The following is a 15,837-nucleotide window of genomic DNA, read 5'->3' as shown; positions in this document are numbered from 1 at the left end:
TATAATTATTATATTTATAATTTTAAAAATTTATTGTTCATTGTTAAAAATATTAAATAATTAAACCTTGAGATGGTAACGTATGACGTTTAGAAACCCCAAGTCAAAGGAAGAGTAAATAAACGCGTTATATTACCACCAGAAAAACGAAATTCACCAAGATGCAAGTATTGACAAGTTCATACATTGATTATGGAGAACTGTCTAAGCGCCTGTAGCTCAGTGGATAGAGCGTCTGTTTCCTAAGCAGAAAGTCGTAGGTTCGACCCCTACCTGGCGCGTATTTATTTTTATTTTTAATTTTATTAAAAATATATTTTTCAAAATAATTTATTGTCATATTAGTTTATAAAAACATGTTTGTAATAACATACATTTTTATTAATTATTATTGAATTTTTTTTAATTTTATTAAAAATATATTTTTTAAAATAGTTTATCATGATTATCATATTAATTTATAAAAACATGTTTGTAATAATATACATTTCTATTAATTATTATTGAATTTTTTTAATTTTATTAAAAATATATATATTTTTTAAATTTTATTAAAAATATATTTTTTAAATAATTTATCATGATTATCATATTAGTTTATAAAAACATATTTTCAATAACATACATTTTTATTAATTATTATTGAATTTTTTTAATTTTATTAAAAATATATCTTTTTAAATAATTTATCATGATTATATATCATATTAGTTTATAAAAATATGTTTGTAATACTATACATTTTTATTAATTATTATTTATTTTGTTAAATTATATGTTGTGGTGATTTTATTGTGTTATTATTTTATTGTTAAGAACTCTAAGATTTTCTTGAGGAGTTTTAGTTGTTTAGGAGCTTCTTTAGATAAAGTTCAGTTTAATATGGATGAAAAGATATATAAGTTTTTTTTAAGACTTGAGGTTCATAAATTCTTTCTTAAGAAATCTTGAAGAGATAGTCTACGGAGAATGGCTCTAGAGTCTAAAAGAACCTTTTTCGCTCCCTAAACCTCCTTAGAGTGAGTGATCCTTCCTCAAAGATTATGAGAAGTTGTGTTGTTTATTTAGATCAGTAGAGTTGTGAATAAGAGCTTGTTGAGTCATGTAGAGCTTCCCGGAGTTAGCTTAGAACCCGTCCTCTTCTTCCTTTGATTCTTGTTGATCTTGTGGTAAAGGGAGCTAGACTTGATTCTTATCGAGGTGTACTAGTTGTATGTTGGTTAATTTTATAATTTTGTGGCTACCTGGTTGAATTTTGAGGTGGGATTTGGTATGTGCTGAGTTTTGGTGTTTTGAAGCATGTTGAGGTGAATTTTGGTGATTCTAGTCTATTTGTAGTTGCATGTTGTTTTTTTGGCAGGAAATGAGTTATCGATAATGAGTATATGTGAATTGTTGCAACGCATGCTTGATTTGTGTGGTTTTTAGGTGAAGAGAGCCATTTTCATAATTTTGCCAACTGTAGATTTCATCATCGTGTCGGGTGCAACTACAAGGCATCAAGCATGACATGGATTAAAGGCTTTTTGCTCCACTGACATCGAACATAGGATTGGTAACGTTGGGTGTAAGTTAGAGGTGAACTCTTTGACTTGGTCACACTAAGCATAGATTGAATGGTGCTGAACACGAAAGCCTCTAAAGCTCTCCAACATGGTGATGCCAAGACTTAGTTGAGAGATGCTAGACATCATCAAGTCAGAGGCACTCTACCTACATGACATCGATGCTAATTTAGTGATGTCGAGCATGATTCAGTTAGAGACTTTTAGGCTGAAATGGGGTCAAGCATGGGTTTAGCCATGTTAGATGTGATTGCCAAAGGGGCTTTCTACCTCATTCACATCAAGTGCAGGTTAAGTGGCATCGGACGTGGGTGAGCTTTAGAGTTCTCTACCTCAATGACATCAAGTGTGGGTTGTCTTATGACATTATGTTGTTTGGTTGATAAAGTGTTGAACATGAATAGGTTAGTTGGATCTATTACATGTTGTATGTTGTTATATGTTGCTAGTTCTTCATACATTGACCTCAGATAATGTATATTGATGATTGAAGTGTTGACATGTTGAGGCGATGGTGTTGAGAATGTTGAAGGCATTAGGTTGGGTTATGTTGATTGCCTTAGAACTAAAGGAAATGTTTTCAAAAGTTGGATATCCCAATATGAGGATAATGTTGTGGTGCTCTACGAGTCTAGTTGTTGAAACCCTTTTTGAGTAATTGACACTTGAAGTGGGTGATTGAAGTCCCTTCTAGTACCTTAGTTTATGTAGTATGTGAGCAAGGTCGATGCATATCGTTTATAAGTGACCATAATATAGAGGTCAAGTCGAGCTATATTGATTATAAGTGACCAATGTTGATCTGTATGAGGGTTGAGTTGAGTCATACATGTATAAAGTGACCAAAAATTGCGTACAAGATTAGGGGCCAAAACCTCTAACTAATTATTGGAAGAGACATAGTATTTGGAGGGTAATCGGTAGACTAATCATATATGAGGCTTAGCTATACATGCTAATGTTGTCGTAGACTCACACTTAAGTTTTTCTATCCTGATAGGAATATTATACTTTCCTAGTTTAAATGGAGAAATATGAGAAACCATGTTGTTGTGATTTTTTATCCAAATTTGGTTGTCGATCTAATAGGTGTAAAAAGGTTGCATTATTGGGTTGATAGAGTCAAGTAACTTAGATTGCTCACCTTAGTTGTAATAGATCTCTTAGTTGAATGTATGACGACACATGTAGTTGAGGTGTTATGCATATGATATGTCGATCATGGTGTTGTTCCTATGCTATGTGGATTTGTTGTTGAATGGCATGATGTAAGTTGAAATTGTTGTGATGTGATTGGGTTGTAAGCCATGAGGTGTTGTGTTGTGTGATTTACATGATAATGTTGGTAGAATAGATACATTTACTTATATACTTGTTATGTGATTATTCTTTTGAATACTAACTTACCCTTACATGTTTCATTGTAATAGACTACGATGATCATACTTGGTATGAGAGCAAAGTAGGGATAGATTGCAGGTGGTGTTCATGTGAAGCCATGTTGGTGATGGTGGTGTTGACCTTTTGAGCTACCTCAATGTAGTTGGTTATTAGTTGTGTTCAAAAGAATAATCACATAACAAGTATATAAGTAAATGTATCTATACTACCAACATCATCATGTAAACCACACCTACATACATTAGTACTGGATTATTGTGTTTATACATACATGCACACACACACAAATATATATGCTTGTTATATGTTTTCAATTATTGTTAAACTTTTACATATGTATACATATTATGACATGTATATTTAGGTACTATGTGTATTCTAATATTAGATAATTGCATTTATGTTTCTACTGCTAGTACTTAAACTGTTAAGTGAAGAAATCAAAGTACATGGATCATTACAATGTTTTATATATAAATAAGGTAAACTTTATTTTTATAAAATATAAAACATTATTTTTTTTACTTCTATCTTAGTATTACATTGTCATAAAGCATGTTCTTAAATAAGTTGGTAGGTCTCTTCTAAAAAAAAAAAAAAACAAGCTTATAGGTCAAATCAAAATTTTATATAAATCTAATCATTTCTACCCTTGAAGGTTTTAGAGAAAGCATAGGATGAATTATAATGGATTTTATCACTCATTTGCCTAGCTCTTACAACCACACGACAATATGGGTGATATGTGATAAACTTACTTGTTTTGTGCATTTCATTGCTTTGCCAACTCAATAAACTGCACAATAGTTGGTGCAACGTTTTTTTCACAAACATTGTTCACCTTCACGATATACCAAGCTCCATCTTGTTTGACTGCGATTTTCTCTTTCTTAGCTTGTTCTAGTCCCATCTCTTCAAGGCTTAGGGGATAATTCTCAAGTATAGTTCAACCTATCACCCTCAAACGGATGGTCAGGTTGAGGTATTAAATTGCTCTCTAGAAGCCTATCTCTATTGCTTCACAAGAAATAACCCTAAGAAATGGTTCTCCTTCCTCCACCTTGCAGAATACTGGCACAATACTACTCATCATTCGACCATTGAAACCTCCCTGTTTCAAGCTCTATATGGTCATGCTCCAAACAATTTAGTAGGATATCAACTAAGCTCCTCCATTCAACCGGCCATCGCATTTACATTACAACATATAAAGAAGAACTATTAGCTTTTGTTGGGGGAGTTTTTAACGTCGGGGAGCACTCCACATAATGGGTAGTGAGTAAGTCACAGAAGTGAACTTGACACCACAACATATCCTAAAACCTTAAGACAATAGGTAGGTGGGTCTTTCTCACTTATATATTACTCAACATGTCCAACTCTAACCAATGTGGGACTTCACTTCACACTTGAATTCCAACACTCCCCCTCAAGTGTGAATCCCTTCCACATGGTCACGCTCCCACTCAAGCGGAAGCTTTTTCTTTCGTCCATGAGTATTCAATGGTGGCCTTACTTGGACTACCGTTGCACTTCAACGACACACGTCCTCCACACCTTTAGGGACAATACAAGGGATGATCCTACTCTTGTATCTCCTGCCAATTCCATTTAGGATCCCACTCTTAGATCCAACCAATACTCGTCTGTGGCGATCACCAGTCACTTGGTCGAACCATCAACTCTAATACCAATGTTGGGGAGTTTTTAACTCCGGGGAGCACTCCACATAATGGGTAGTGAGTAAGTCACACAAGTAAACTTGACACCACAACATATCCTAAAACCTTAAGGCAATAGGTAGGTGGGTCTTTCTCACTTATATATTACTCAACATGCTCAACTCTAACCAATGTGAGACTTCACTTCATACTTGAATTCTAACAGCTTTCATGAAAGAAACCTTAAGAAAAAAACATCACTCTTACTGGTTCAATAGGCAAACAAATCCCGAATTAGTCGTTTTAAAGTGTAACATTTAGTATGATGAATGAAGAAACTTTATGTTATTTGATTAGTCTCTTTTATTATTGTTAATGTTAATTCCTAACAAAAGGTATATGTAGTAACATGACACCCTGCATGAAAAGTCACATTAGAAAGATGAGGAATGAAAGGCAATGATCAACTTGTAGAGGTCTTCGGGATATAGTGTCAAACTGGTCAAGGTCGATCCAATGGTTAGAGTAACGACCTATCACTCAAATATTTTACATACCAAGCTTGAAAACTCTAACAATTGCTTAACATTCTATGATTGTTGTGAAGTATGCCTTAGAGATTTAAAGACCATGGATGTCCTAAGTTCAGAATTTTGATTTCATTTGTGATATAAAGTTATATATATACCATATGTAGAGGCATATATTCTCTCGGTTACTTCCCAATGGAAAAAGTATAGATCCATATAGAGTTAAAGTTGAGATAGTGCAATTAGATTAATCTTAGGCCCGTAAAGTCTTGTTAATTATGTGATTAATTTTTAATAGGACGCCTACCATCAATTTGTAGATAAGTGTGAAACCAATATTCCTCACTTTTCTTTTTATTTTTATTTTTTCTTTTTGTGTGTGTACCTATTGAATGGATGTGCAAATAAGAAGTTAACTTGTTGCGTCGTATATATGTCAAAGAGTGTGAAGACCTATAGGAAAATGTAGAACTTGAAGACTAAATTTAATTATTTATTCTTATGTTAGTTAGAGTAGAATTTATGCACTACTCTAGTTCAGTTATTTGATGTATGAATTTTTGAATATATCATAATTTTTTTTATATAACTATCTATGGTAATTTCTTGTTTTATGACCATGTTTATAACAATCCCTTTTAATTTTCTATTTTTGTTTCCAAATTTCATATTTATAAGTTAAGAAATAAATGCAAAAGGTTTACTGTAGTTTTCTAATAACAAATAAGTAAATAAATTAATAAGGGGTGTTGCTAATGTAATTAGGTGTTATAAAAACCAAAGTTTGATTTTAATAAACAATAATATAAATATATTTGCATTAAAATTAGTATAAATTATCAAAGTGAGATTTCAATTTTAATAATAGAATTCTACTAAAAGTAATTGAAGAATTATCCCCTTTATTTGTTTTTATAAAAACAACTTAGAAGCTTTGTGTGATCTTTTTTATGAGAGTTTAATCTAGAATGTCTTTTGCCTTTTATAATGGTTTGAGTTAGTTTGAGTTCAAATTTTGAGTATTTAGGGTTTGAGTTAATTATTTGAAGGAAAAGTTATCACCTACTTGTCTTGAATAAGATTGCATCTAGTAAAGAATAACAACCGTCTTTATCAAAAAGAAGAAAAAAAATGCTTCTTGCATTAAATTCTTTATAAGAAAATTCTTAATTATGATTCATTTTTCTTGGATTAATAAATAATAGGTGAAATACATTAGTGTCTTAGTTTTTGAGATTCTAATTCGCCTGCAAAACATTTGAGAAACTTAAAGTCCATTTACTTCTATTGTCATTTCCAATTTTTACTTTTAAATAAAAAAGTGTTACCTTATTTTCAACAAGTATTTATTCTTTTCAAATATTTGTACGTGAAAAAGTAAAAAAAAAAAAAATATATATATATATATATATATTTTAACCCTCTCATCTCTCATAATAAATTCTCTATCACTTGATATTGCTCCATATATATATATATATGAGAGAGATGAGAGGGTTAATATATATATATATATATATATATATATATATATATATATATATATATATATATATATATATAAAAAGATAGGAAACAACCGAAAATAATGTAACATTTTTGCAAATTAAAGTGAAAATTGAAAATAAAATAGAAGTAAACATGCAAATCCTTAATTTGCCACTTCACATGCATAATCAATAATTTTTTTTTAAAATAAACATAAATTTTAACTAATAAAAAAAATATGTTGTTAGCACTACTCTAAATGTCATGTTACCATTCAGGACCACAAAAAGTGTTAAGAACCCAAATTAGATTCTTGGGTTGGAGATGTTCCAAGGAGTTATCTACAATCTCTATAAACTATATTATTGAATTAAAATTATTTAATAAACATTTTTAAAATAGTTAATAAAATGTAAGATGATAGTATATATATAATAATTTTTATCTCTTTTTATTTAGTAGATAAAATTATGTTTTAAGTAATTAAAGTTGTATTCCAAAAGTAATTATAATTATATATAATTTTAATAATTTAACATGTTTATTAACTTTTAAAGATGAAACATTTTAATAATTTAAAATTTAAAAGCATATTAAAATAATTTAATAAAGAGAACATAAAATAATTAAAAAATTAAAATTAATATATTAAAATAAGAGTTTAATTTTTTATATACTATAAGTCTGAATGTTTTGTTAGACTAAAGGACAAATTACATGTCTCTCACTAGATCTCTCAAAAGTTGTAATTATAAAAAATAAATATTAAATACAATTTGTAAAGTCTATACCACACGAATAGTAGATGAAACACTTCCTCTTTAGAATAGACTATACACATGCTACAAATGTACCAATGTTTTTTCTATGTAGTGTTTATTTGTAGCATGAAGTATATTTCAAAGTATTAGAGATTTTAAGATTCTTGATGTATAGGATTTTCAAAGTGCATTTTAAAGTAAGAGTGAATATGATTCAACTTGGTTCGTGAATCTATTTCACCCCAGATTAATTTGACTTGGATTTTGAAATTAGATGTACTAAATATTTAGAACAGTTTTTAAGTTACATTCTAGGCTACACAACTCGATTTAATATATAATACTGTCCTAAAAATATATTTTTTTATTGAATTATTGTATATTAATAATAAAAAAATTGATATATTTTTATAATATGATATTAGATTTATAATAAAAAATTTTATCTTAAAAATATATCTTAATTTAAGTTTTGTGTTTCTTTTAATTTTTAATTTAACTACACATAATGATAAAATTAATATAGTGTATAAAAAATAATCAGTTCATTCTTATTCTATATATTTTTTAAGACAGTAGTCGACTAGAATTCAAATTTAAAAATAATACGATAAAAAAAAAATTAAATCAAGTTTAAATAAGAATAAACCGATCTAAACTGACTGATGCTCACTCCAATTTCAAAAATTACATGAAATATATTTTAAATTATTATTAAAAAAATTCTTAAAAATTGATGTTTTTAATTAAAGTTAGTCCCTATATACTGATAAAGGATATAAATTTATAAGTAAATCTATATATTTTCAGTATTTTAAATATTACAATACAATTATGTTTTTTAAAAATAAAATTATTTTAAAAAATAATATTTGAGTACCAAATTAATGATTTATCAAAATAATAAACAAAGAACAAAACAATATATTAGACGTTTACATTTACAAGACAATATACTAGCTTTCCGTGAAGGAGAGTATACTCCGTAGTTATTTATTTTGTAGTGTATTTTACATGTTTCTACACCATTAACTAAATTAAATTATTTTAAATATAGATTTTAAGCTAAATTATTATATAATTAACAAATTTATCTTATATATATATATATATATTATATATATAACTTTACAACTAAAGAATATCTGTCCTATAAAATACTAAATAATAGTTAAATTTTACAATGCTAACATATTCTGACCATTAATTTCTTAATACAAATATTATTCTCTCACCTAAATAGTTCCTAGAATAAAGAAATACAGTATTGTATTATACAAATAATTCTCTAATGTTTAGAAATTAATTAATAAAAATTAAATCATACTAAATAATTTCTTAAATTTTGATATCTTTAAAGTTAATCCTCCTTAAACTTTATAAAAAATAAAAAAAGTTAACCCTTAAACATCAATAAAGTATATTAATTTAGACATTAAATCAATAGTTTTTTTTTAAAGATTATTACACAATTTTTTTAAAAAATTAGTATTACTTCTATAAAAATAAAAAATATAATTTATAATATCAATTTAATTAGTCAGATCAAATCTTAAGTCTTAACTCTTACAAATATAAAGAATTTAAGTTGAGAGAGAATATAATATATACTTATTTAGTCTCCATCAAATTCATGAAAAAAATTGTTAATGAAAAATATATTTTTTTTGATAATAAATAAAGAATATACCAAATTAATAATTTATTAAAAATAAATGAATTATAAATTATACGTTTAGAATTACGTACAAGACAATAGTGCTAGGTTTGGACGAAGGAGAGAATACTCGGTAGTTAGTACTTTTAAATTTTAATCTTTTCTCTTTCCCTGCAGTGGTATAATATAAATACCCACTCACCTCCTTCTTCTCTCTCTGCCGCTCACTCCTTTCAAGTTTCAACTTCCTTCTCTCGAGTCTCGCGTCAACAAAGAAAGAGAGAGAGAGAAAAAAAAAAACATTAAACCATTTTCACCTTTTCAGGCGTAGCGCATGCTCCAACTAACGCAACATAAAATAAAAAGTTAAGTAATCTGAAACCTCCAACTTAGCCGCCGCACAATGACGGTGTTTTCCGCCAGGCAGGTGTTTCCGGTGGACTACGTGGCCGAAGTGTCGCAGCGCCTTCTAGAAGCCTCTCACTCCGGCGATCTCCCCCTCGCCTTCCACTGCATTGCCGATCCCTCCGTCGACGTCAACTTCGCCGGCGCCGTCACGCTCAAGACCGCCGCCGCTGACCTCCTCCTCCTCCCGGAATCCCCCAGCCAGGTCCGCCTCCACTTCCAGGAATTCGTCTCCGACGTCTCGCCGCTCTTCCTCGCCGTCCACGCCGCCAACGCCGCCCTCGTCAGGAAGCTGCTGGTAACGCCGCCTTCGTTGTTTCGATTTCGACTGTTTTATCCTTTTCATAAGTGCGGATTCGTTGACTTTGAATTTGAATTTCAATTTGAACTGTTTTGTTTGCTCAGCTTTAGTGAACAATTCGCTGAGAGTGGCATTGTTGTTAACATTTCTGAAAATTTCACATAGAAAATGTTGGTTTCTCCTTTTGGTTTGCTATTTTAAAAAAATACTACTAGAAAACGTTGTTATCTGAAGGTAATTTTTGTTGTCATGAAATGATTTTCAAAATTTATGATTATCAGAAATCGTGATTTTTATGTACGGAAATTTTTTTCGTGTACTAATCTTAGAAATTTCTTCTTGCGAGTTCAAAATCAAAACTTCTATACCTCTGTTTTAATTTTCAAAACGAAAAAAGATATAACAGCTCTTGGCTCCGTTCGTGTTTAATTTATTTCAAACAAAAGTGGAAAAAGTTACGTTGAATTTGAATTTTTGAATCCCGTTCGCGTTTTTATTGGATGAAATTTCGTGGTTGGTCCCCACTCTACTTTTCTCCGTCGTTGTCATTCTAGTCTATACATTTATCTCTGTCCATTTGCCCTTGTCATTCTTCCTGAATCTAAAGCAGGACAGATACTCGGGTACCAAGCATGTATCCAAATCGATTCAGTGTTTGGGGTTTTTGAAGCGACAAAGAAAATGAATATTACGATCCGTAAGGCTTTCAAATCATTCTAAGCTAGAGATGGAATGACACGTTCCTTTTTTTCCCAGAGGAAAATATTTCAGTGCCAGTCAATTATTTTTTTCCTAATAACAGGTGGCTGCCTTTCAGACAAAGGACCAGTCTAGAAGGGAGAAAATATACTGTAAAAAAAAGTTATCCCTTAATTATTTTATAAAAGAATTTACCTCTAATTTTTACGAGATAGCACAAGACTCTGAGAGAGCATTAGATGAAGACAGATTTTTTTTTTTTTTTCCATAATAATATTTTTTTTTTTTTTTTTTTTGGGAAGCTAGCTTGTCTTTCACTCTTGTGTGCCCCATACTGTCCCCGACCATTGGACATTGCAATTTACACATGATACTTCCTTCTCTCCTTAGGTCCCACCCACCAAAAAAAGAAAACTTTTCATTACCTTCCCTGTTTTTATTTATTTATTTGATTGATTTTGTTCACTGTTATCTTCTATTTTGCTTTGGGTTGGCTTAGCCATATCTCATAATCTTTTGTTCCCCTTCTTTTCTGTATCCGAGTGGATTTAATCTTTTAAGCTAATTTATAACAGGATACGTAACTACAGAAAGGAAGTAAAATGATTAAAGTGTGGAAGGCATTATATTTCAAGCTTATTAAAAGTTCCTGAATTCGCACTTTATCGCTGAGTTGTTATTTTCCTACTTCCATCATTTTGAACAAATGTGTAGAAAGAAAATCAGAAAAAATAATATTGTTGTAGAATTTTGCCCGGGGTTATAAACTATAACAATTGGTTTAGTTTATTTTACAGAAATATTAATTAATTTTTTTTTTATCAATTTGTTTTAAAAATTACAAAACAAACTTTTGTTTCTTAAAATCAATCTAATCAAGCATGCACAAACAAGTTGATTTCTTTTTCTTCTTCTTCTTCTTCTTCTTCATTGACAGAGTGTGGGAGCTGATGTAAACCAGAAGCTCTTCAGAGGCTTTGCCACGACTGCTGCAGTAAGGGAGGGTCAGTTTAAAATTCTAGAGACCTTGCTCAAAGCAGGAGCATCGCAACCAGCATGTGAAGAAGCTCTTATAGAGGCAAGTTGCCATGGTCAAGCAGGGTGTGTAGAATTGCTCATGAGCTCAGATTTGATCCGACCTCATGTTGCTGTACACGCTCTAGTGACCGCAAGCTGCAGGGGGTTTGTAGATGTGGTTGAGACGCTCATAAAGGTACGTGTTATGCTATGCAGCAACATAGTTCTAGAGCATAGATTAATAGCATTTGCATTTGTATAGTTGGTATTATCCAACGCTTTAAGGAGGGTAAGATTTGTGGAGTGTGGACTTGCATCTCTCACCTCTACCGTGAGGTTCTTGACTTCATTATTAACATCTTTTGTTATGTACGACTGCTGGTACATAATTTGGATGCTATTTGCCACAATATAATAATGTTTCTCCCTCCTGCTCTCTCTACATTCAGAAAAGTTTCATGTCTCTGCCATACTTGGTAGCTTTCCATAAAACTCCCTCAAAAATTTCACCTACCTGTCATTTTGCAAAAGCAAGCTTCTATGAATTTCTTCCTCCTAGAGTTCAACTCAGATTCCCACCTAAACTTCCTAGTATTTAGCTGCCAGTCTCTGAGGGAAACTAAATATACCTTTCTCGACCTTTTCACTGGTACATTTATCAGAAATTGAAGAAAAAGGGGTTAATAGTAATTGAGTGCAGTTTAACATTAATCTGTTACTGTCCAGCTGTCATTAATTGGTTGGTTAGGTGTTAGTTATTTTTGCACATGATATAAATGCTGTAATCTCACTTTTCTGAATACAATTCACTGATTATCTTTGCCTACGGCTACTTGTTATATTTCTCTCTTTTTCGACTATGTTTTGCATTGTTGCTTAGAACATTTTAGTTACGGTGTATGGTTAATACTTGTTAGAATTTGCTAAACTTTGGATGTGGTCTCTCCATTGGCAGTGTGGTGTGGATGCGAGTGCGACAGACCGGGTGCTTTTACAGTCACTTAAGCCTTCTCTCCACACAAATGTAGATTGTACTGCACTTGTTGCAGCTGTAATCCATAGGCAGGTCCCTGTTGTTGATTTGTTACTGCAGGTAATCTTTACCACTGCCCCTTTCAAACCTTTGGTTATTATTACAATTTAGTTTAGTGTAGGAGAATATTTCACATATCCGCTGTCCTAGTTTTTTCAACCAATATTTCTTTGCTTTTGGGATTTACTTTTTGTGAATAACTATTGGCCCGCCACTTTTTATTAACTTATTACATTTTATCCAAAATAATTTCCATAAAGTTATAATGAATCATGCAAGAAGCCATGTGACTGTGGCATAAAATACCCGTTCGTTAATACTGAAGAATATGTTATAAGTCTGCCAAAAGGTACCAACCTCTTTTAATGACGTTCAGCAGGTTTCTGCAGTTGCACAATTTACCCAAAAAAAAAAAAAAAGATTTCATAGTTAAATTTTGGTCGGTTTATTCTACCGAATATGACATGATTGAATTGATCTTTTTCACTTGCTAGATTTTATTGTTAATGTGAAATGAGCCTCACTAGGACTTTTCTTCCGAATGAACTACAGAATGGTGCTAGGTTAGACTTAGAAGTGAGGCTTGGAGCGTGGTCATGGGACACTTCAACTGGTGAAGAGCTTCGTGTGGGTGCTGGGCTGGGAGAACCTTATGACATCACCTGGTGTGCAGTTGAGTATTTTGAAAGAAGTGGTGCTATACTACGCATGCTCCTGCAACATGTCTCCTCCAAACCTCACCATGGAAGGACCCTTCTACACCATGCCATACTTTGTGGCAACGTTGAGGCTGTCAGGGTGCTCTTAGAATGTGGTGCAGATGTGGAATCCCCAGTTAAAACAACCAGCAAGACAGAGTTCCTTCCTATACACATGGCATCTCGTCTAGGCTTTCCAACAGTTATTCAATGCCTTATTGATTTCGGTTGTGATTTGAACTCTACAACAGACTCTGGTGACACGGCTTTGATGATCTGTGCAAAATGTAAACAAGAGGAGTGTGTCAAAGTACTAACAAAAGCTGGTGCTGATTTTGGCTTGGTGAATATTTCTGGTCAATCTGCAAGTTCAATTGCTGAGTCAAATAAGTGGTCACTTGGTTTTCAACAAGCAGTGTTGGATACAATTAGAAAAGGCAAGATACCCAAATCCAGCAATACTACTTTTTCCCCTTTAATTTTTGTAGCTCAAGCTGGGGATACTGAAGCATTGAAAATTGTCATTGAATCTGGAGAATTTGATCTCGACTATCAAGATGATAGTGGTTTCTCTGCAGTTATGCATACTGCTTCAAATGGCCATGTGGATTCTTTCCGTTTGCTGGTGTATGCCGGAGCTGATGTAAAGTTGTGCAATAAATCTGGTGAGACAGCAATAACCCTCTCTGAAATGAATCATAATTGTGATTTATTTGAAAAGGTCATGCTTGAATTTGAGCTTGAAAAGGGAAACATCAATGCTGGTGGATTCTATGCTTTACATCGTGCCGCTCGTCGTGGTGACTTGGATGCTGTTACATTGCTCACCAGCAAAGGCTATGATGTCAATGCCCCTGACGGAGAGGACTACACTCCGCTCATGTTAGCAGCAAGGGAAGGGCACGCGTCCATTTGCAAGCTTCTAATTTCACACGGTGCTCATTGTAATGCCAAAAATGCTCGGGGGGAAACTGCACTTTTACTTGCAAGGAAATTCGCCGGAGGGAAAAACGATGCAGAGGCTGTTATACTAGATGAACTTGCTCGCAAATTGGTATTAAGTGGTGCCTACGTTCAGAAGCACACCAAAGGTGGGAAGGGCTCTCCACATAGGAAACAAATGCAGATGTTGAAATCTTCAGGTGTGCTATGTTGGGGGAAGTCTAGTCGGAGAAATGTGGTGTGTTGTGAGGCAGAGTTAGGACCAAGCTCAGCATTGCGTAGAAATAGGTACAAGAAAGGTGATGCAGATGAACCTGGAGTGTTTAGAGTCATCACTAACAAGAACAGGGAAGTGCATTTTGTATGTGATGGGGGGCTAGAAGTTGCTGAGCTTTGGGTGAGGGGAATTAAACTTGTAACCAAAGAGGCTATTTTTCATAAGTAGAGGTCGGTTTAAGTAGTAGTGTTAGTGTTGATATGGTAGGATGTATAGGTGTTTGAAGTGGTACTTCAACTCGAAGTACTTTAACTGTTTATTATTGTAAAGATTTTGATCTCAACTATTGTACATCCTTATGTTTTTTTTGGAGGTTGGGGAAACTGAAAACAAGGAAGCACTGTAGTGTCTCTTGTACCTGTTGTTCTTATGGTTAGGGAATACTGTTCGTCTTCCAGAAATTAGCATTAGGTAGTAGACATATTTCTAAAAACAATAACTGTATGAGTTAAATAACAAGGGTAAAAAGATAATTATATCTTAAAAATTACTAGTAGGTCTAACTATTTTTTTCTTTGATAAATAAAAATAGTAGACCAAGGATGACATTCCATGATTATTGGATACCTTGTTGGAGATTCTTAGACATTATTATCTACTTGGTAGTTAGTCAAAATTTGATAATGTCCGATTTGAAGTAGAATTTTACTTGTTGAATTGGAAGTTAGTAAAAATCTATTAAAAGAATTTTACCTTTGGTATTAAGTGATCTCATTGAGTAGATATATCTACTAAAGTAGGATATTAAGTTATCGAACTTATGTCATGAGGAACGAACACATATCAAATTATGTACTATTTGTGGAAACTCACAATAACTATAAGTGCTGTGTAAGGGCATATTGTTGTTTTTGTTAGAATGTGAATTTGCAAAACTAATATCTAATCACAAATTTCATTGAGTGTGAATCTTCATTCATTATAACATTTAAATAATATTTATAATAATACTAGAGGAAAACTAAAATTCTTTTGTGTTACGTATCAAGTAATAGTCATTAGTGAAATTAAATAATTATATATAAATGATTAATTAAATGAAATACATGTTGAAATTAAATTAAAGATTAAATATATTTTTAGTTTTTGAAGTTTTGTTAATTTTTATTTTTAGTTTAGAACATTTTTTTATTAATATTAATTATTGAATTTTTGTCAATTTTTACTTTTAAGTTATTAGAGTTTTTCCTCTCATTAATATTTGTTTTTTTTTTTTTGTTAATTTATCTTTAGACTGCAGTCTATGAAATTTAACAGGTTTGCGATAATAGCATTCGTGATGAAAATAATATTAAACAAATAGAAACAAAACTCAATGTAGTTAGATAAAGTGCAACTACATCAGTTGAGACTGCAATCTATGAACATTAAAATATCTGTGATAATAGCATCCATGGTGAAA

General features: G+C 31.8%; 1 protein-coding gene and 1 non-coding gene across 3 annotated transcripts; both read left to right on the top strand.

Annotated features, from left to right (window-relative positions):
* Positions 1-208: 208 nt before the first annotated feature.
* TRNAR-CCU (transfer RNA arginine (anticodon CCU)) lies at positions 209-281 on the top strand. The gene has a single exon. It is a non-coding gene; the product is annotated as a tRNA-Arg (tRNA).
* Positions 282-9,272: 8,991 nt separating this feature from the next.
* LOC109818307 (ankyrin) lies at positions 9,273-14,794 on the top strand. Of its 2 annotated transcripts, none has more exons than XM_020383751.3 (4): positions 9,273-9,766; positions 11,406-11,681; positions 12,441-12,578; positions 13,071-14,794. In XM_020383751.3, exons 1-4 carry the CDS (start codon positions 9,467-9,469, stop codon positions 14,601-14,603), a joined length of 2,247 nt encoding a protein of 748 aa, XP_020239340.1. In that variant the 5' UTR covers positions 9,273-9,466; the 3' UTR covers positions 14,604-14,794. The 2 variants fall into 2 exon arrangements, with proteins under 2 accessions (XP_020239340.1, XP_029124650.1); XM_029268817.2 differs by lacking the exon at positions 9,273-9,766 and adding an exon at positions 9,818-11,113.
* The last annotated feature ends 1,043 nt before the right edge of the window (positions 14,795-15,837 follow it).

The sequence above is a fragment of the Cajanus cajan genome, chromosome 4, assembly GCF_000230855.2.
Source record: "Cajanus cajan strain Asha chromosome 4, NIPB_CcT2T_4, whole genome shotgun sequence".
Lineage (NCBI taxonomy): Eukaryota > Viridiplantae > Streptophyta > Magnoliopsida > Fabales > Fabaceae > Cajanus > Cajanus cajan.
This window is presented reverse-complemented; position numbering and strand designations above follow the sequence as displayed.

Coding starts and splice junctions, on each gene's coding strand:
- LOC109818307 (XM_020383751.3), top strand. CDS start 9,467: ATGACGGTGTTTTCCGCCAGGCAGGTGTTTCCGGTGGACTACGTGGCC. Junction 9,767..11,405: donor CCCTCGTCAGGAAGCTGCTG/GTAACGCCGCCT, acceptor CTTCATTGACAG/AGTGTGGGAGCTGATGTAAA. Junction 11,682..12,440: donor TGGTTGAGACGCTCATAAAG/GTACGTGTTATG, acceptor CTCCATTGGCAG/TGTGGTGTGGATGCGAGTGC.